Source organism: Chrysemys picta, chromosome 12 (assembly GCF_011386835.1).
Source record: "Chrysemys picta bellii isolate R12L10 chromosome 12, ASM1138683v2, whole genome shotgun sequence".
Classification (NCBI taxonomy): domain Eukaryota; kingdom Metazoa; phylum Chordata; order Testudines; family Emydidae; genus Chrysemys; species Chrysemys picta.
The window spans coordinates 11,834,091-11,854,373 of NC_088802.1; the positions used below are offsets into that span (position 1 = coordinate 11,834,091).

The 20,283-nt window shown below is 47.8% G+C and overlaps 1 protein-coding gene across 1 annotated transcript; it reads right to left on the bottom strand.

Moving 5' to 3' along the window:
* Window positions 1-3,708: 3,708 nt before the first annotated feature.
* Window positions 3,709-14,125, bottom strand: LOC135974980 (zinc finger protein RFP-like). The gene is made up of 7 exons (XM_065564696.1): window positions 13,657-14,125; window positions 12,120-12,215; window positions 11,311-11,541; window positions 11,146-11,168; window positions 10,409-10,524; window positions 8,087-8,167; window positions 3,709-6,304 (listed from the first exon to the last, which is right to left on the bottom strand). Exons 1-7 carry the CDS (start codon window positions 14,071-14,073, stop codon window positions 5,793-5,795), a joined length of 1,476 nt encoding a protein of 491 aa, XP_065420768.1. The 5' UTR covers window positions 14,074-14,125; the 3' UTR covers window positions 3,709-5,792.
* Between the last annotated feature and the right edge of the window lie 6,158 nt (window positions 14,126-20,283).

The window sequence follows — 20,283 nt, forward strand, 5'->3', positions numbered from 1 at the left end:
GCATTCCGTGGATCCTCGGATATTTTATATGAGAATAACAATGGAAATTTCTTTAAATTGGTTGAATTTTTGGCAAAATTTGATAATGTTATGGCTGAGCATGTACGAAGAGTGAAAGATGGAGAGATTCACACCCATTATTTGGGTAAAAATACACCAAATGAGGTAATAGAATTAATTTCTAATGGAGTGCGTAATGAAATTTTATCGAATTTGAAACATGCCAAATATTACTCAATTATAGTTGATTGTACTCAAGATCTGAGCAAAACCAAGCAAATGTCAATAGTTTACAATTTCTGACAATTGATGAAAATGCAGAAGTGAAAATTTGTGAACACTTTCTAGAATTTATACCAGTGAACGAAACTACTGGGAAAGCCCTCACAGATGTAATTCTACAGAGATTGGAACACTATGGAATACCTTTAGAAAATATGGGCGACCAAGGGTACGATAACGGCTCAAACATGCGAGGACGACATACAGGTGTACAGCAAAGAATATTGAATTTAAACGATTGAGCATTTTTCATTCCTTGCCATGTGCATTCGCTCAATCTGGTTGTCAGTGATGCCGCCAAATCATCTAAAGATGCTGTTTCATATTTTACCACAGTGAAAGCAATTTACAACTTTTTTAGTGCTTCCACACACCGTTGGGCAGTCTTGAAGAAGCATCTTGAATAAAAACTCACACCTAAACCTCTGAGTCAAACTAGATGGGAAAGCAGGATAGAAGCTATTAGACCATTCCAATATTCATCAGGAGAGATTTACGATGCATTATTCGAAATAAGCCAGGACTTGTCGTATGATCCTTCATTTCGACATGAAGCTGAAACATTGGCTCAGAAAATGATGCAGTTTCAATTTTCATGTTGCACGGTTATTTGGCACAATATTCTAAATCAAATTAATTTGACCAGCAAAGTTATGCAGAACATAACCATAGACATATCTGAGGCAAAGACGATTTTGAATAAAACGCTGGAATATTTAAAAAAATACCGTTCAGATGAAGGATTTGAAGAAACTGTCAAAGAAGCAACAACAATAGCAGAGGATCTTGATTTTGAACCAATGTTTGCACCTCAACAATTCATTCGTCCTCGGAAAAAAACAAGACAGTTTTGTTATGAGGCTCATGATGATCCTATTCTCGATCCAAATGAATGGTTTAAAGTTGAATGTTTCTATTGTATTTTGGATGTAGCTATAACTTCCATTGAAGAAAGATTTTGTCAGTTGCATGGTCATTGTGAAACTTTTGAATTTTTATACGATATTGGAAATATTAAAAATCAGTTTTCCAAAGAAGACCTCATGAAGCAGTGCCAAGACCTACATTTAGCGCTCCGTACTGATAACACTGCTGACATTGATGCAGTAGAATTGTATGATGAATTAATAGCTTTATCTGAGCTAATAAGTCCTAAAACTTCTCCTCTAAAAGTATTAGAATTTATAGCAAGAAATGATTTTTTCACTCCAAACACTGCTATAGCATTACACATTCTTTTAACATTACCAGTATCAGTGGCTTCTGGTGAGCGCAGTTTCTCAAAACTGAAATTACTAAAAAATTATTTGAGGTCCACCATGTCTCAAAATCCTATGTCAGGACTGTCATTAATTTCAATTGAAAGTACTATTGCAAAAAATTTAGATTTCACGGACTTATTAAAAGACTACGCAAGTATAAAAACCAGAAAAATTCAGTTCATATACATTCTTTTAATTTATGAGAAACTGGAAGACACTAACGTTTTTCATTACAGTGTATAGTTGAACTCAAATTGTTTGTAACTGTGTTTGGGTATGTATTCACTACCCGCCGTATCGGCGGGTAGCAATCGATTTATCCGGGATCAATATATCGCGTTTCGTTAAGACGAGATATATGAATCCCCGAACGCGCTCACCATCGACTCCGGAACTCCAGCAGAGCGAGCGGCAGTAGCGCAGTCGATGGGGGAGCCACGGCCGTCAATCCCGCGCCATGTGGACCCGAGGTAATTCGATCCAAGATACTTCGACTTCAGCTGAAGTTGCGTATCTTGGATCGATCCCCCCGCAGTGTAGACCAGCCCTTTTTGTTAAAATTAAATGTCAAAATTGCACTAGCAGGAAATTGTTTTATTTCACTAACTACAAATTCTCTGTTTTCATTTTTTTAAAATTTTAAACAGTGAAAACAAAATGGCAAAGTGCAAACATGTGTAAAAGAGAAAAAAAAGCAGGGGGGGCAGCCAAATTTTTTTTTGCTTGGGGCAGCAAAAACCTAGAGCTGGCCCTGCCTGCAAATGTGCCGCCCCAAGCACCCGCTTGCTTTGCTGGTGCCTAGAGCCGGCCCTGACAGAAACCTTCTCAGTTCCCAGCATCCAAACACCCTTAACTCTGACCCAGTGGGTTCTCGTGACTATTTCTACATGTGTGAAATATTAAATTCAGAGACAACCCTTTGCCTTGGGCTGAGGGGGGCTCTTTCCTGTCTCTGGATGAGGGAGAGGCTCTCCCATAAGTGCTCCCACCTCCTGCTCCCTTTGCCTTGGAGTGGGAAGGTTTCTATTCATGGTTTTTCCTGGTCTGGGGAGAGGCTGTGTCCTGTTCCACATCTTCCACAGTTCTCTTTGGCTGGGATAGAGCAGCTGGTGGCTTTAACCGTAGAAACTGTGTGCAGAAGCTTCCCCGACTCTGCTGCTGGGAATGTGGCAGCCCCACCAGGAGGGGCAGGGAGATGCAGCAGGGGAGGAGGCAGAAAAACAGCCAGATAGACAGGAGTACTCAAGGGGGCGGCCTGTGACACCACGTTCAGGCTGTTATACTGATCCAGGGGTTCACATTTGATACCTGGTCGTGAAATCTAAATACAGAACTCACAACCTGCATGGGGTTTGTGCCTTGGTTTGTAACTGTTTGCCCTGAGGTTGGTACTCACATTCGTGAGCTACTCTAGACAGTGTGATGGGAGGACTGAACTTGGCTGTCCCACATGCCAGCTGAGTGCTCTAACCACAGAGCGGGTAAAAGTTATAAGGTGGGTGACATCACAAAAACCTCCTCCTCCCCCACACACACATTTTGTGTGGAGCGAGGCAGGTGCCTACCTCAGTCCAGCAAGAAACGCCAGGTGCTGGGTTCCCATCTGTGGGTTCCTAAGCAGAGATAGATGTGCCTCTGCAGCCCTGATTTAGGCACCTGTCTGTGAGGGGGGAAGGGCTCAGGACAGCCCTCCCCTTGTCAGCATCTCCCCTTGTCTAGCTTAGATGGCTCCCTGCCTAATGAGCTGTTTTTTCTGAATCGCACTATAAGGTGCCTGTGATGCCCATGCATTGTCTAGGGACTTTACGCCCCTGACTCAGCTCTGAGGGTCACAGTGCTGCTGTTCCTGTTATTTTCTTGCTGTCTAAAAAATACTCACTGTGATGCTCAGCATTGCAACACCCGAGTCCCTTCATGGCTTGCCCCCTGTGCAACCAGTCACCTCTCCACAGAGCACAGCTGAGCAATTCCTGATTGACATGGCTGTGTACAGTTCAAAGAGTAAAGGCTGGATTGTGACACATCACAGTAAAACCCAAACTCTCCTCCTGGGCACGGTATTCCCTGTGGGGATGGGGGGACATAACCAAGTTGGGAAGCAAATCTCATGACACTGCCCACAACAACTGCAGCTGGAACATTAAAGTGGAAGAAACAAGAAGAATTATTTGTAATGTTTTATTTACAGTAAGTAGGTGGAAAGCAGGAAAGTGAAAGGAGCAGAGAAGGAGCTTTAATAACCGCAGCGTATGGGAAGGAGATTCCTCAGCTACTGAGAACAATTTTCTTTATGGCACTACAATAGCACCAATGCCTTGGAATCAATCTCAGGAATTCATGAGTTAGTGTCTCACTTTCAGTAACATGTAATGAATCTCTCCTTCCCGCTCATGTCCCCTTTCCTTCCATAATGTCCTTTTCTATTCATTATTGTTCTAGCCCTCACTTTCCATCCCTGTTTATTTCCCTGTGTCTCTCCTCCCTGTCACAGATCATCCCCCTTAGCTGCTCTCTTCTTTCCCTGATTTTATCCCTTCCCCTCTTGCTGATCCCGGGCTGGGAGACCCCAATGAGATCGAAGGACACAGATCTGTACAAGGTTTCAGAGTGGCAGCCGTGTTAGTCTGTATCAGCAAAAACAACAAGGAGTCTTTGTGGCAACTTAGACACTAACAGCTTATGCCCAAAAAAATTTTCGTGGGGTAAAACCACTTCATCAGATATTTGGCGTGGAAAATACAGTAGGAAGATATATATATATATATATAACATTACATGAAAAGATGGGAGTTGTCTTACCCAGTGGGAGGCTGAGACAAATCAATTAAAGTGGGCTTTTATCAACAGGATGAAAAATCACTTTTGTTGTGGTAATGAGGGTGGCTCATTTCAAACAGTTAACAAGAAGGTGTGAGTCACAGTACGGGCAAATTAGCATGGGGAAATTAGTTTTTTAGTTCTTGTAGTGAGCCATCCATTCCCAGTCTTTACTGAGGCCTAATTTGATGATGTCCAGTTTGCAAATTAATTCCAGTTCTGCAGTTTCTCATTGGAATCTGTTTTTGAAGTTTTTTGTTGAAAAATTGCCACTTTTGCTTAGAGACTGTCTGGTTTGGCCAATGTACATCGTAGGTATGCAGGTGAATTAGCCCCTGATGGAGTGGATGATGTGGTTAGATCCTATGATGGTGTCCCTTGAATAGATATGTGGACGGAGTTGGCAACGGGTGTTTGTCTTTGTCTGAGGGAGTGGAGCAAATGCAGTCTACAGCCACTAGCTGTCACTTTCAGCCCCCAATTAAAACCTCTCCAGTGCATCTTCAAAGATCTACAGCCTATCCTGAAGGATGATCCCTCACTCTCACAGACCTTGGGAGACAGGCCAGTCCTCGCTTACAGACAGCCCCCCCAACCTGAAGCAAATACTCACCAGCAAGCACACATCACATGACAAAAACACTAACCCAGGAACCCATCCCTGCAACAAACCCCATTGCCAACTCTGTCCACATATCTATTCAAGGGACACCATCATAGGACCTATCCACATCAGCTACTCCATCAGGGGCTCATTCACCTGCACATCTACCAATGTGATATATGCCATCATGTGCCAGCAATGCCCCTCTGCCATGTACACTGTACAAACCGGACAGTCTCTACGCAAAAGAATTAATGGGCACAAATCTGACATCAAGAATTATAGCATTAAAAACCAGTCGGAGAACACTTCAACCTCCCTGGACACTCAGTAACAGACTTTGAAGGTCGAAATATATGTTCCATTCGACGCATCTGATGAAGTGAGCTTTAGCCCATGAAAGCTTATGCCCAAATACATTTGTTAGTCTCTAAGGTGCCACAATTACTCCTTGTTGTTTCAGATCTGTACAAAACGCTGTTGCTGCTGTTGCTTCGCCACCACCTTCCCAAACCTGACTGATTCATACGGTCTCCTCGCCACCCACACCTCTGCCTGTCCCCTGCCCAGCTATTAGTTCTTCCCCTGCCCAGCCCCCATCTCTGCCCCTCAGGGACCCTCTGCCCCTCCTACAGCCCCAGGGGTTGTTCTCCCTTCTCCTTCCCCCTCCCATCCCTGGGGCAGAAGAGAGGGAGAGGGAGGAACTTCCAGGGATCATAGAGATGAGGAGCCAGGGGCTCGGTTGATAGGAGACCTCCAAGATCATAGAGACTGGGGTCCATGAGGCTAGAGAGGCTGATTTCCTGTTCCCCTCTCTGCTGTGTGTCTCAGGGACAGAGTCTGAGCCGGGATCCCAGCCACACCCAGAACCAGGGTCGGATTCTCTCCCCAGGGACGGAGCCCGGCGGGAAAGTGAAGATCGGGGCCTCGTCACCAGCATCGATAAATGTCACCTGCCCCTGGTCACAGTCCAGACAAACCCGGATCCTGCTGGGGACCCGGCTCAGGGGCAGGGGGGTTTCAGGGGAGGTTAGAGCCTGGAACCGATCCCCCCACCCCACAGCCCAGATCCCCCCCTCAGGGCTGCGGCTGATCCATCCCTTACTCCCCACAGACTCTCTGGCCACCCCCACAGCCCAATATCGCCCACCCCCCACCTCTACCTCCCAGCAATGTCTCCCTGAGGTGAATCCCTCACAGCCCAGCACACAGGCCCAAGAGTCAAATCTCTCAGGGTTGTTGGGCAGTCGCTGCCGTGTGTCTCCACATCTCACACTTTTCCGATCCTCAGACAGGACGAGTTTGGGATGAGCCGTGTCTTTATCCAGAGTCACATTCACTGGGAAGAAAGAGAATCAGAGCGTTAGGGGAAGAGCTCGGCCCCGGGGGAGGCTGGGACGATTTCTCACACTCCCCAGCAGCCCTGTTCTGGCTGGGACAGGCCTGGATCCCAGGGAGCTGCCTCTGGTATACTGAGCAGAGATGTCACTGCAGCTCCTCAGTCTTTGTAATGGGTCCCACTTCATTAGTTTCTCATTTATCACAGTATCAAAGGGGTAGCCGTGTTAGTCTGGATCTGTAAAAGCAGCAAAGAGTCCTGTGGCATCTTATAGACCAACAGATGTATTGGAGCATGAGCTTTCGTGGGTGAATACCCACATGCATCCGAAGAAGTGGGTATTCACCCACAAAAGCTCACACTCCAATACGTGTTAGTCTATAATGTGCCACAGGACTCTTTGCTTCATTTATCACAGAGGCTTCAGCAGCTCCCAGATCCTGCTCCTGGTGCTGCCCCATTGATAGTGGCAGAGACACAGCCGAGAAGGTGCTAGAAGCTTTTATCGAGGAGGGAACAGAAGAAGCATGCATATACCAGCTTTAACCGCCCCGCTCCCGAGGGAAGCTCCATCCCCTAATGCAGCCTCCACTCCCAGGCCAGGGAACAGAGAGGAAGGTGCAGCATTGGGGAAGAGCTGCTTAAGACCAGAGAGCGGGAGGTTGCATTGGGTGGGGTAGCCCCATCCCCAGCCCAGAGAGAAGGGAGGAGCTGCCGGCATCACAGGAAGAGCATCTCCCCAATCCAGGAAGCAGTGGGCAGCTCCAATGGAAGAGTCCAGCCCTGCCCAAAGGAAACGCAGGATGTTGGAGAAGAGTGAAGGGGAGACCCCCTGCACCGCGTGAAGCAGAGGGATGTGGCACAGAGCTCTGGTCGGGTGCAACTCAGTTAAGAGTAACAGAGGGTCCTGTGGCACCTTTAAGACTAACAGAAGTATCGGAGCATAAGCTTTCGTGGTTGAATGCCCACTTCTGTTAGTCTTAAAGGTGCCACAGGACTCTCTGTTGCTTTTTACAGATTCAGACTAACACGGCTACCCCTCTGATCAGTTAAGAGTGTTTCTGTTCATCAGAATGGGCATGAACTGAGCACTAAGGGTGGTGTCAGGACTGTTTGTGTGGCCCCGCCCCCACCGTGGCCCTGAGCGAGGCCCTGCCCCCTGGCCAGGATGGGAGACTTGCCCGCTATGAAGACCCCCTGACACTCCACTTGCCCTGGACATAAGTCTGGGGTTCTGAGAGCAGCTCCCGGCCCATGTCCCCGCTCCCTGAGGTGCGCCAGGGCTCCCTAGTGCAGTCTGGGCTCCCTGGGTGGTGTCCCGGTTCTGGCTTCTGACCTGGCCAGGGGGCAGGGCCTCAGGGAAAGTGGAGCAGGGGTGGAGCCACTGAGGGAGGCCAGCACCAGGGAGAGGTTGGTGCCACGGGCACAGGCTGCACTACACAGAGAGAAGCTGCTCAGCTTCCCTGCCCGAAGAGCACAGATACTACCTGCGATGCTCCACATCTGCCCAAGACTTGCAGTTTATGGGGCAACATGGCCCTCTCCCCCCAAACTATGCCCATGTTGAAAAGTGTCCTAGTCATCCCACTTTTGAAAGTGTGTGTGGGGGGGAGGGGAGGGGCACATCGGCCCTTGGATCTCCTTACCATTTAATGTGTTATTTTAGGACTATGAGTGTCATGGTCGCTGTCAGTTTGGTTGGTAACTTTAGCTACGATCTCATGAAGATGTTTTCTCTGGAATTTTCTCATAATTTAAAGACATTTTCACCCACAAACTCACCCTGTTTGTGTGCTCCAAATGATTCACCCCCTTCAATTGAAAGAAAAATGATTTTTCTCTTCAATTCAGACAGCAGAGTGTCTGGAGGGAAAACGGAGAAGAGAGGTGAGATTTCAGACTTTCATATTTATAACAGCGTCCCCACTCTGAAACTGTTTTATAATTATGACAGAGGCACAGAAACACACTCATTTATTTAATATAAAGAGATCTAAAACCGTCTCTTTCCTCTCTGATTTGTACATCTCCCAGCACTACAGCCAGCATCCTTGCAGCCTCACAACCATCCCAGGACAGACACTTTGTAAGAAAGATTTACTTTTCCCTCATCATCCCCTTCTACCTTTCAGACTCTGGTTGGTTTGTCTTGTTTACTTACTGCCTTTGGTCGTAACCTAGATCCAGATCATACAAACACTTTGGCATAAAAGTAACTTTACCCACTTTGGTCCCTTTGACACTAACGGGATGTTGAGAGTTTGTGAAATCCTGGTCTAATTGTGAGCTGTTGGGTTTGTTTACTCAGCGTCTCTACAGAGAGCAGCACGACGGGGCCTTGTCCTCCATAGGCAGAAATAGAAATAATAATAAAACCATTTTATAAATGTGGAAATTGAGGCGGGGGAAGGTTGGCTCAATGGGCCAGATTCACCCCTGTACCGGCTAAAGGGGAGAGGGGAGGGGCCATTTGTGACTCTGCTGTTCAGTGGCTGCAGGGGCCGGTGCAGACCTTGGCACAGGCTGAGGAAGTTCTGAAGCCAGCCAGAGTTACATCCCTATGACAATGTCCCCTGTGTGTCTTGCCCAGTGTGCAGAGCGTCAGAGGCCCAGTTTTACACTGCCCACGTCCCTCTGTCCATCGTCCACCCCCCCTCCCTCTTCCACCCGCCCTCACCCCCCCCACCCCATTCCCAGCCCTCTCAGGAACACGCCTTGTGCCTGCAGCTGTGGAGGAGGCACAAGAGGCGCCTGGGCTGGAGGGATCCCTCACCGTGGGGGAGGGGCTTTCCCCTTCCCTGCAGCCCATTTGGCCCAGACTAGCTGCAAACGGGACCAGAGCTCAGTGATGCGCTGGATCTGCCTGTGAGAAATGTGCCCCATGGCTGGTGATGGGGCAGTAGACGGGGAGGGCTCTGAGATATAGAGAGTTCTTTGCCACGTGTCTCGCTGTTGCGTGTTGCCAAAATGCTCCGTATTCAACTGACCACCATATTTGGGGTGGGGAAGGAATTTCCCCCCCGTCAGATGGACAGAGAGCCTTTGGGTTTTTTTCGGCCTTCCTCTGCAGCGTGGGGCATGGGTCAGTGACAGATTTAAACTAGTGTCAATAGTGGATTCTCTGTAACTTGTGTAGCGGGGCAGTTACCCTGTACCTGGGATAAAAGGAGTTAAAAGGTGAAAAGCAGCTGAGGTCGGCTAATTGGGGAGGCAGCCACAGCGGGGTCCACTCCCAAGAAGGCCACAGCTGTCCCTGGGAGCACAGGGTACCTCAGACAGAGCAGTGCTGGGGAAGGGCAGGCAGAGCTGGGGAGCTCTGGCCTGGCAAGTCCACATCTGAGGCCTTGCAAAGGGCCAGGGATGGTACTAGGGCTGCAGGGAGACAGCTGGGATAGAAAGGCAGCAGGTCCAACGCCTTTGCCAATGATGAGTGGACATTGTGGACTGCAGGCTGCCCCAGAGAAATGGGGCTAGATGATGACTGGCAGTAGCTACTGAGGCAAGGTGGGTATACAGGGTTGGGGTTCCCCGGGAGGGGAGACCCAGAGTGTGGGGGTACTGCTGTGGGCAGAACCTCAAAGTAAGAGGCATCGGGGTCCAGGAAGTACAAGGGGGCCTGAGGTAGGAGAGACACTAGCCAGCAGGGGGTGCTTCGGAGCTGAAGAGCTAATTCCCAGGATGACCAGCAGGAGGTCCTGCACCGGTGAGTGCTCAACCTGTTACACTTGAAGTCTTTCAATCATGATTTGAGGACTTCAGGAACTCGGCCAGAGGTTAGGGGTCAATTGCAGGAGTGGGTGGGCGAGATTCTGTGGCCTGCAATGTACAGAAGGTCAGACTGGATGAGTGTGATAGTCGCTTCTGGCCTTAAAGTCTTTGAGACATTTCTTACTTTACAGTAATTGTAATGGCAAGGCAGGCTTTTGGTAGAAATAAAGGTTTGACTTAATCCATCTGATTGTCTTGGACCCCAAGTGCAGGGCATTCTCACCCAACAATTAAATAGAAGCATCATCTAAGTGTGACCCAATTGACCAACAACATTCTCTTCCCACAGTCTCAGCGGCTCATCCCAATTACCATTCCTAGATCTATTTTAGGTACCTTTTACCTTCCTCAGAGTCTCCGATAGCACAATAGTTTTCTGGGAGAAATCGCTGACTTGCTCTTCCAGTTCAGGAGAAATCTCCTCTGGCTGCTCAAACTTCCTCTTCTCACACCTAGAGAGAAACAATTTCACGTGATTGTATTTCATTTAGTGACTCATTATAAATTCTGGCTAGTGAGTTTCTGCTCTAATGGGCCTGGAGTTAGAATTCCTCAACTTCTCCCAGCCTCAGAACAGGTGCAACACAGGCCATGGCCATGAAATGTCCCCCTCAAAGGACCATTGCTCTGAGGGACAGGAAGTTCCTGGGTGAAGTGCTATAGAAATCTGACTACTACGAACTAGACTGAGACACCAACTCCCCTCTCCCCAGCTCATTCCACACAGGTTCCAAACAGCCTTCAGGCTGCTGGCCTGGGCTGAATGGTGACCAGGGCTCCAGCAGTGACAGGCCCATATTCCATCCCCACAATCCTGAGTCAGCCTGTCCCCCCAGGGATGTGACATCTCTAGGAAATACTTGAGGTCAGTCTTTCCCACTGAACGGAGAATTCCAGAGCCTTCTGTGCAAGTGTGAGGACCTGAGGATGAAGTTGATAGAGAGATTTATATCCAATATGTGACCTTCCCCACACATTTTGCTGTAGAGCCCTGGGGAGATGCAGTGCTAACATCACCACCAAGCTCTTTCCCAGCGTTGTGAAGTGTGAGGGGGAGGGAGAGAGCCACGTACCTGCTCAAGGTGCTTCTGACATCCTAGAGGAGAGAAAGAGAAAAGAATCTCAGTCCCATCTGACACAAACAGGGGGTGCCAGGGAAGGGATTTAGGAAATATGGGGGAGAAAGGCCCTGCCCCAGCTACTATGCTCCAGTGCTAATGTTTTTCATTCAGTCTCACCTGCAGAAATTCACTCACTGGCTTCTGACACTTCCCCTCCAGCTCACTGATCAGCTCACTGAGACGGGAAACCTGCTCGGAGAGTTTACTGACATTTTCATTCTGGATCCTCACAATCTCCTCATCCAGCTTCTCCAGCTGGGCCAGCAGGAGTCGCTCTTGTTCCTCCAGGAACTGCTGCAGTTGCTGAAATTCAGTCACAATCTTCTGCCTCTCGGTTTGTGTTTGTTTCTGTATGAAAATAGGGCAATGGCTGGTCAGGGACGTAGATGGAGCCCGGGGTCCTTTCATGAAGAGCTGAGTGTGCAGGAGGCTGATTTTCTTTGAAAATACTAAGATTTCTGACATTTCATTCTACCTGTGCGTAGTAGGCAGGGGATTCTCTCACACCTTCCCCTTTGGCCCCTATATCCCTCTGAAAGGGATGTTTCTCTGTCGGTCATGGTCAGCATATTGTTCTTTATGGTTTGTGGAAATTCAGCAGGAGGCAGGACTCAGCACTACACTGACAGAGACACCAGGGGAGTTAAAAGAAACAAACATTTTAAAAATGCACAGAATGTCTAGACACAGTGGAGAGCACTTCACGGGGACATTCAGTTCACTTGGAGAGGATTTTTGAGCAAGCCACAAGGGCTAAACTCACCAATTGAAAGGGAAGCCTAGGGCTTGTCTACACATGAATCAAACTCAGCAATCCAGTGGAGAAACACACATATAACTATGTTCACCAAGGCCCGCACAGGAGTCTGCCTGCAAACAGACCTCCCACTGCCAGTCCCTTCTGGTTCATAACAACAGGCACCTACCAGATACTCCCGGCTCTTCCCCTCTGCAGTCGCTTTCAATCCCAGCAGCTTTTCTCTCTCTTCCCTCAGAGTCTTCAAATGGGCCTGGATTCTTTCCTAAAGAAACAGAAATGATATGGGAGGTTTCATCTGGATAGTTGAGAGGTCCTTGGAAGTGGGTGTTTTTCCACCCAAAACCCAAGATGACTGTGGTTCTAATCACTTTGTGATATCAGGACCACCAAGGAGATGAAACCTCATTAATGGAGACTGGGAGTGTGTCACATTCAGACTCATTACCAATTCCGGTTCAGTGTTTTTAGTAATTAGAGATCTCAATTATAAGCAAGCGGTATTTGTGAACTGATTAGTGGTACAGAGCCTAACAGGGCACCAAAGTCACATGGGGGTGAATCAATAACCCTGTTTTGTAGGAGGTTTAACAAACAAAGTGATACAAATCCCAGAAGCCACCAGGGTTTCAATATGGGCTGGGATTTCAGCCCTGAAGCCCCAGGGACTGCACTGGTTGGGCTTAGCTGGTCTAAGCACAGGGGCAAACCCCACGAGATGCCGGGAGGCCATACATCTGGTTTGAAGCTGCGCAGTCCCAGTGTTGTGGAGCACTGTCCCTGTCCGGTAGGGACCCAGCACTGGACGTGGCTTTGTCTGCTGCAAAAGGGAGAGGAGGCGACTGAGGATGCAGGAGGACACCGGTGGGGGTGGCACCTTCATACAGAATGATGCAGGTGGGTGGCACACTGAAAAAAGCAGTGGTTGGGCCACACAGGGTGACTGATACTGGTGAGGACGAGCCCATGCAGGCAGGCATGGGCATGTCCGATGTTCTGGGGATGCCTCAGTGACCACCCTAATTAGATATGATGCAGATTTGTATAAAGAACGGGTTGGGGTTTGCACCAGTGTTGTCCTAAACCCTTCCATGGCAATGCCCCCTGGGCAGATGCCCCACGGTTCCATTCCCTGGTAAAGATCCAAGAAGCAGTGCATTCTGGGAGATTTCAAAAGGCTGCCTGGTGGGACTAATGGAACCACTTTGGCTGGTCCTTGCCCACGTACACAACAGAACAGGTCAAACTTGCACCGGTCAGCTCCAGTACCATTTTCTGCACCCCAACCCTCTGCCCCAGCCCGTAGCCCCCTCTTGCACCCCAACCCCCCGCCCCAGGCTCAGCCCAGAGCCCCCTCCCAGACTGCAAACCCCTCGGCCCCAGCCCAGAGCCCACACCCCCACCTGAATCCCAACCTCCTGCCCCAGTCTGGTGAAAGTGAGAGAGTGTGGGGGAGAGCAAGCAATGGAAGGGGGGTATGGAGTGAGCGGGGCTTCTGGGGGGGTGTAGATCCTGCTTTCAAGATTTGATATTTTGCCTCTGTTGCCACACTGCCAGATCATTAATTTTCTTACAGCATCTCCCTTACAATGAAGACTTTACAGAGCTGAGTGATCAGTCACACCCGTGACAGGCAACTTTTAGTGAAATTAGCCTGTAATTAAAACCCAAAAGTTAACCGATTACATTTGACAACAATTCCTTACCTTGTACTCCTGGGCAGCCTCCTCTATGGGAACCACCATGTGAGTGCGGTGAGCCCGGGATCTGTCGCACACCACACAGATGGGGGTTTGATCCTCTTCACAGAACAGTTTCAGAGCCTCCTGGTGTTCCCCACACACCCCGTCCCCTCCTGCTCCCTTTGCTGCTTGTAAACTCAGCCGCTTGGCGATTTCTAGGACATTTGCCAGCTGCCTGTTGGGCCTGAGATTTCTCTGTTGCACAGTTTCTCTGCACTGAGGGCAGGAAGCAGCTGTATCGGATCCCTCCCAGCACTGGCTGATGCAGGCTCGGCAGAAATTGTGCCCACACTCCAGAGTGACAGGTTCTGTGAAATACTCCAGACAGACGGGACATGTAGCTTCCTCCTGGAGACTTTCCACGGGGATCTCTGCAGCCATGGCTCCCTCTGGGCAGTGGAACAGGGTTAGTTTCAATTTCCTGAATTCACACTATGCCCCGCCTGCAGCAGCAAGGGGGTGTTTCCTTTCCTGAAACTGACTCCTGTTGTTCGCTGAGCAGGAAGGACCCAACCAATTTCACCCCTGGAGGCTTTAATGAAAAAATGTACAGTCACACCTGTGACAGGAAACTTTCAGTGAAATTAGCTTGTAATTAAAACCCAAAGGAGCTCCTTGCCTGCAATCAGCACCTGTGCTGGTGTGGAGGGTCACTGAGGCATCCTCCTGTGAGGATGAGCCTGCAGGAGCTGAGTGTTTAAGGCGGAATAGTCAGGCTTGGCAGAATATTTTTTTTATAATATATAATTTTGACAATGTTTATTTTAAGCAATTTTTATATTTATTGATTTAAACTTTCACAGTTGCACAACAATCTGGGTTTTAAGCATTTCATTCCAATTAATATTTTCACGATTGTGAGAAATTATGGGGGATTAGCCAATATTTTGGTCAGACCAGAACTGCACCGCTACCTCGATATAACGCCACCGGCTATAATTTGGATATAATGCGGTAAAGCAGTGCTCCGGGGGGACGGGGCTGCGCACTCCAGTGGATCGAAGCAAGTTCAATATAACACGGTTTCACCTATAACGCGGTAAGATTTTTTGGCTCCCAAGGATAGCGTTATATCGGGGTAGAGGTGTATTTAATGACACTAGACACTGATATTCCAAAAGTTGAAGCTTTAGAATTGTTAAAATTGTTTGTGAGCAGGTAAATCTCCTCCCTCCTCCAGCAGCTCCCCCAGGGCAATAACCCAATGCCTCCCCCACCACCAGGGGCAGCTCTAGGCACCAGCTAAACAAGCAGGTGCCTAGGGTGGCAAAATGTATGGGGCAGCAAAACGCTGGGGCCCCACCTCAAGCAGCGTCCTGGACTGGATCCTGACCGCCCCGGGAGGTGGTAACCAGCCTGTTCTGCTGCAGGGTGCGGTGAGGCAGGGAGCTGACTAAGTGGGGAACGTGTCCCCGCTGCTGTCCCGCAGGCAGCGGTCACCCCCCGAAGCGGGAGCCGGTAGTGCGGCCCTGCCCCGGCTGCAGTGGACAGACATCTCCTCCTCAGTTCGTCCCCGCCCCTGCAAGCCATGGAGCGGCCAATCCTCTGCAGCCGGGGCAGGGCCGCGCTATGAGCTCCGCCTGCGGGGTGCCCGCTGACAGCAGGAGAGCAGTGGGAGCCAGTAGCGCAACCCTGCTCCGGCTGCAGGCGACGGAGGAACATGGCACCCTGGCGGTCCGCTCCTCCTCGGCTTGTCCCCACCTCTGCCTCCTCCTCCTCCTCCCCTCTGCTCCACCTCCTGGCAGGGGTGGAGAGAGGGGAGCAGAGTGGCAACCTGGGCTGAGCACAGCACATGCCGGGGCCAAGGCAAAGACCAAGGATGAGCAGGGCTAGGATCCAACAGCAGCCCCAACCCCTGGCCCTGGGAGCCGCGGTGACCGGAGATGAATCCACCTCGGGCCAGATCTGCAGCAAGGTAAGAGTCGGGCCAGGCAGGAGGGTCCCCGGGACCCCTGGGGAGCTTCTGCCTGCTGGAGCCCCAGAGGATGCTGCCTCCCTCCCCAGCCCCTCACAGCACTCCAGTGCCTGGAGTCTCCTTCTGCCTCTCCTCCTGCAGGGGGAGAGTGACCTGGCAGAGAGGGGCAGCATCTGTCCAGCAAGCCCAGCACCTCTTCCTTGGCTCCTCCAGCCCCAGAGCTCTCTCCATTGCATGCCCCTCAGGCTCCCAGCTGGGTGGCCTCAGCGCTGGGAAAACGCCAGCAGGGCTGGGTCCAGTGTGTATTCGAGCTCATGGGGAGCTTTCACACCCCAATGACTAGCGCCTTACCTACGGCAAGTACAGTAGTGCAATAGGAGTGTGACGTGAAATATATCATGTCACGTTGTGACACAGTCACTCAAATCACGATTACGTGTGTGTAGTGTGCTGCCCTATCGGCGCCATTCACGCTAATTTCCGTTTCGTGTCGGTGCCAGTGGTTATAGGGCTAAAATGCCGGGAGAAATGGCAAAAAAGATCAGAAAAGCTATCTCGTACTTCAAAAAAGTATTTTAAAAAAGTTGACAATGAAGGAGAAAGCTCTGAGCAATGCATTGAAGGTGATTATTCATCAACTGATGAAGACCGATCGAACCAAAGATTACCTTTATCAACTGATAAAGATGAACAACAATCTGACCAAAGATTATCTTCGCTAACTGATAAAGACGAACAATCACAATCCATCCAAAGATTTACTACTTCAGCTGAAGAGTCCAGCAATGAAGAACTGTTATACAAATCTAAAACTGAAGAACAATTATTGGAAGGTGGAGAGACTGACATAGGATCGGATCCAAGTATATGGCCGACAATAATTACTGATACAATGGGAATTCTTATTGTGAAAAAAGGTCCTTCAAAACTAGATCCTACATTTGAATATCCATTTAATCAGTCGAATCGTCAATTTATGCCATCCAGTATGAAGAAAAAATGAAAAATGGGGAACAAATTAATAGATCGTGGTTAGTGTATTCAAGACCAAAGATGTAGTTTTTTATTTTTGCTGCAAACTGTTCTGTAACTCGGACATTCTTCTGGCAACTGCAGGTTTTAATGACTGGTGAAATTTGCTTCAGCATTTGAAAGAACATGAAACATCAAAAAATCATTTACGCTCATTGACAAATTGGATTGAGCTGTCAAACAGATTACGTACTGGTACAACAATCGATTCGGTACAGCAACGTCAACTAAATTCAGAAATTCTACGTTGGCAAGTGGTGTTGGAACGTTTACTGGCAATCATTAATTTCCTAGCCGAACAGTGCCTCGCATTCCGTGGATCCTCGGATATTTTATATGAGAATAACAATGGAAATTTATTTAAATTAGTTGAATTATTGTCAAAATTTGATAATGTTATGGCTGAGCATGTACAAAGAGTGAAAGATGGAGAGATTCACACCCATTATTTGGGTAAAAATAAACAAATGAGATAAAAGAATTAATTTCTAATGGAGTGCGTAATGAAATTTTATCAAATTTGAAACATGCCAAATATTACTCAATTATAGTTGATAGTACTCAAGAATTGAGCAAAACCGAGCAAATGTCAATAGTAAACGATTTCTGAAAATTGATGAAAATGCAGAAGTGAAAATTTGTGAACACTTTCTAGAATTTATACCAGTGAACGAAACTACTGGGAAAGCCCTCACAGATGTAATTCTACAAAGATTGGAACACTATGGAATACCTTTAGAAAATATGGGCGACCAAGGGTACGATAAAGGCTCAAACATGCGAGGACGACATGCAGGTGTACAGCAAAGAATATTGAATTTAAACAATCGAGCTTTTTTCATTCCTTGCCATGTGCATTCGCTCAATCTGGTTGTCAGTGATGATGCCAAATCATCTAAAGATGCATTTCATATTTTACCACAGTGCAAGCAATTTACAACTTTTTTAGTGCTTCCACACACCGTTGGGCAGTCTTGAAGAAGCATCTTGAACAAAAACTCACACCTAAACCTCTGAGTCAAACTAGATGGGAAAGCAGGATAGAAGCTATTAGACCATTCCGATATTCATCAGGAGAGATTTACGATGCATTATTCGAAATAAGCCAGGACTTGTCGTATGATCCTTCATTTTGACATGAAGCTGAAACATTGGCTCAGAAAATGATGCAGTTTCAATTTTCATGTTACACGGTTATTTAGCACAATATTCGAAATCAAATTAATTTGACCAGCAAAGTTATGCAGAACATAACCATAGACATATCTGAGGTAAAGACGATTTTGAATAAAATGCTGGAATATTTAAAAAAATACCGTTCAGATGAAGGATTTGAAAAACTGTCAAAGAAGCAACAACAATAGCAGAGGATCATGATTTTGAACCAACGTTTGCAACTCAACAATTCATTCGTCCTCGGAAAAAAACAAGACAGTTTTGTTATGAGGCTCATGATGATCCTATTCTCGATCCAAACGAATGGTTTAAATTTGAATGTTTCTATTGTATTTTGGATGTAGCTATAACTTCCACTGAAGAAAGATTTTGTCAGTTGCATGGTCATTGTGAAACTTTTGAATTTTTATACAATATTGGAAATATTAAAAATCAGTTTTCTAAAGAAGACCTCATGAAGCAGTGCCAAGACCTACATTTAGCGCTCAGTACTGATAACGCTACTGACATTGATGCAGTAGAATTGTATGATGAATTAATAGCTTTATCTGAGCTAATAAGTCCTAAAACTTCTCCTCTAAAAGTATTAGAATTCATAGCAAGAAATGATTTTTTCACTCCAAACACTGCTGTAGCATTACACATTCTTTTAACATTACCAGTATCAGTGGCTTCTGGTGAGCGCAGTTTCTCATAACTGAAATTACTAAAAAATTATTTGAGGTTCACCATGTCTCAAAATCGTATGTCAGGACTGGCATTAATTTCAATTGAAGGTACTATTGAAAAAAATTTAGATTTCACTGACTTATTAAAAGACTGTGCAAGTATAAAAACCAGAAAAATTTAGTTCATATACATTCTTTTAATTTATGAGAAACTGGAAGACACTAACCTTTTTCATTACAGTGTATAGTTGAACTGAAATTGTTTGTAACTGTGTTTGGGTACGTCTTCACTACCCGCCGTATCAGCGGGTAGCAATCGATTTATCCGGGATCGATATATCGTGTCTCGTTAAGACGCGATATATCGATCCCCAAACGCGCTCACCGTCGACTCCGGAACTCCAGCAGAGCGAGCGGCAGTAGTGCAGTCAACGGGGGAGCCGCGGCCATCAATCCCGTGCCATGTGGACCCCAGGTAATTCGATCCAAGATACATCGACTTCAGCTACGCTATTCGTGTAGCTGAAGTTGCGTATCTTGGATCGACCCCCCCGCCCCCTCCGTAGACCAGCCCTTTTTGTTAAAATTTAATGTTAAAATTACACTAGTAGGAAATTGTTTTATTTCACTAACTACAAATTCTCTGTTTTCATTTTTTAAAAATTTTAAACAGTCAAAACAAAACGGCAAAGTGCAAACATGTGTAAAAGCCAAAAAAAGCAGGGGTGACAGCCAAAATTTTTTTTGCTTGGGGCAGCAAAAAAACTACAGCCGGCCCTGCCTGCAAATGTGCCGCCCAAGCATCTGCTTGCTTTCCTGGTGCCTAGAGCCGGCCCCGACAGAAACCTTCTCAGTGCCCAGCATCCAAACACCCTTAACTCTGACCAAGTGGGTTCTGGTGACTATTTCTACATGTGTGAAATATTAAATTCAAAGACATGAATGGAGAGGTCACCCCATCAGAGCTGCCACATCCCTTTGCCTTGGGCTGAGGGGGGCTCTTTCCTGTCTCTGGGTGAGGGAGAGGCTCTCCCATAAGTGCTCCCACCTCCTGGTCCCTTTGGCTTGGGATGGGAAGGTTTCTGTTCATGGCTTTTCTGGGTCTGGGGAGAGGCTGTGTCCTGTTCCACGTCTTCCACCGTTCTCTTTGGCCAGGATAGAGCAGCTGGTGGCTTTAACCGTAGAAACTGTGTGCAGAAGCTTCCCTGACTCTGCTGCTGGGAATGTGGAAGCCCCACCAGGAGGGGCAGGGAGATGCAGCAGGGGAGGAGGCAGAAAAACAGCCAGATAGACAGGAGTACTCAAGGGGACTGTCTGTGACACCATGTTCAGGCTGATATACTGATTGAGGGGTTCACATTTGATACCTGGTCATGAAATCTAAATACAGAACTCACAACCAGCATGGGGTTTGTGCCTTGGTTTGTAACTGTTTTCCCTGAGGTTGGTACTCACATTCGTGAGCTACTCTAGACAGTGTGATGGGAGGACTGAACTTGACTGTCCCACATGCCAGCTGAGTGCTCTAACCACAGAGCGGGTAAAAGTTATAAGGTGGGTGACATCACGAAAACCTCCTCCCCCCCACACACACATTTTGTGTGGAGCGAGGCAGGTGCCTACCTCAGTCCAGCAAGAAACTCCAGGTGCTGGGTTCCCATCTGTGGGTTCCTAAGCAGAGATAGATGTGCCTCTGCAGCCCTGATTTAGGCACCTGTCTGTGAGGGGGGAAGGGCTCAGGACAGCCCTCCCCTTGTCAGCATCTCCCCTTGTCTAGCTTAGCTGGCTCCCTGCCTAGTG

Coding starts and splice junctions, on each gene's coding strand:
- LOC135974980 (XM_065564696.1), bottom strand. CDS start 14,073: ATGGCTGCAGAGATCCCCGTGGAAAGTCTCCAGGAGGAAGCTACATGT. Junction 11,169..11,310: donor CAGTGAGTGAATTTCTGCAG/GTGAGACTGAAT, acceptor TCTCTCCTCTAG/GATGTCAGAAGCACCTTGAG. Junction 6,305..8,086: donor ATTTGGAGCACACAAACAGG/GTGAGTTTGTGG, acceptor CTTTCTTCCCAG/TGAATGTGACTCTGGATAAA.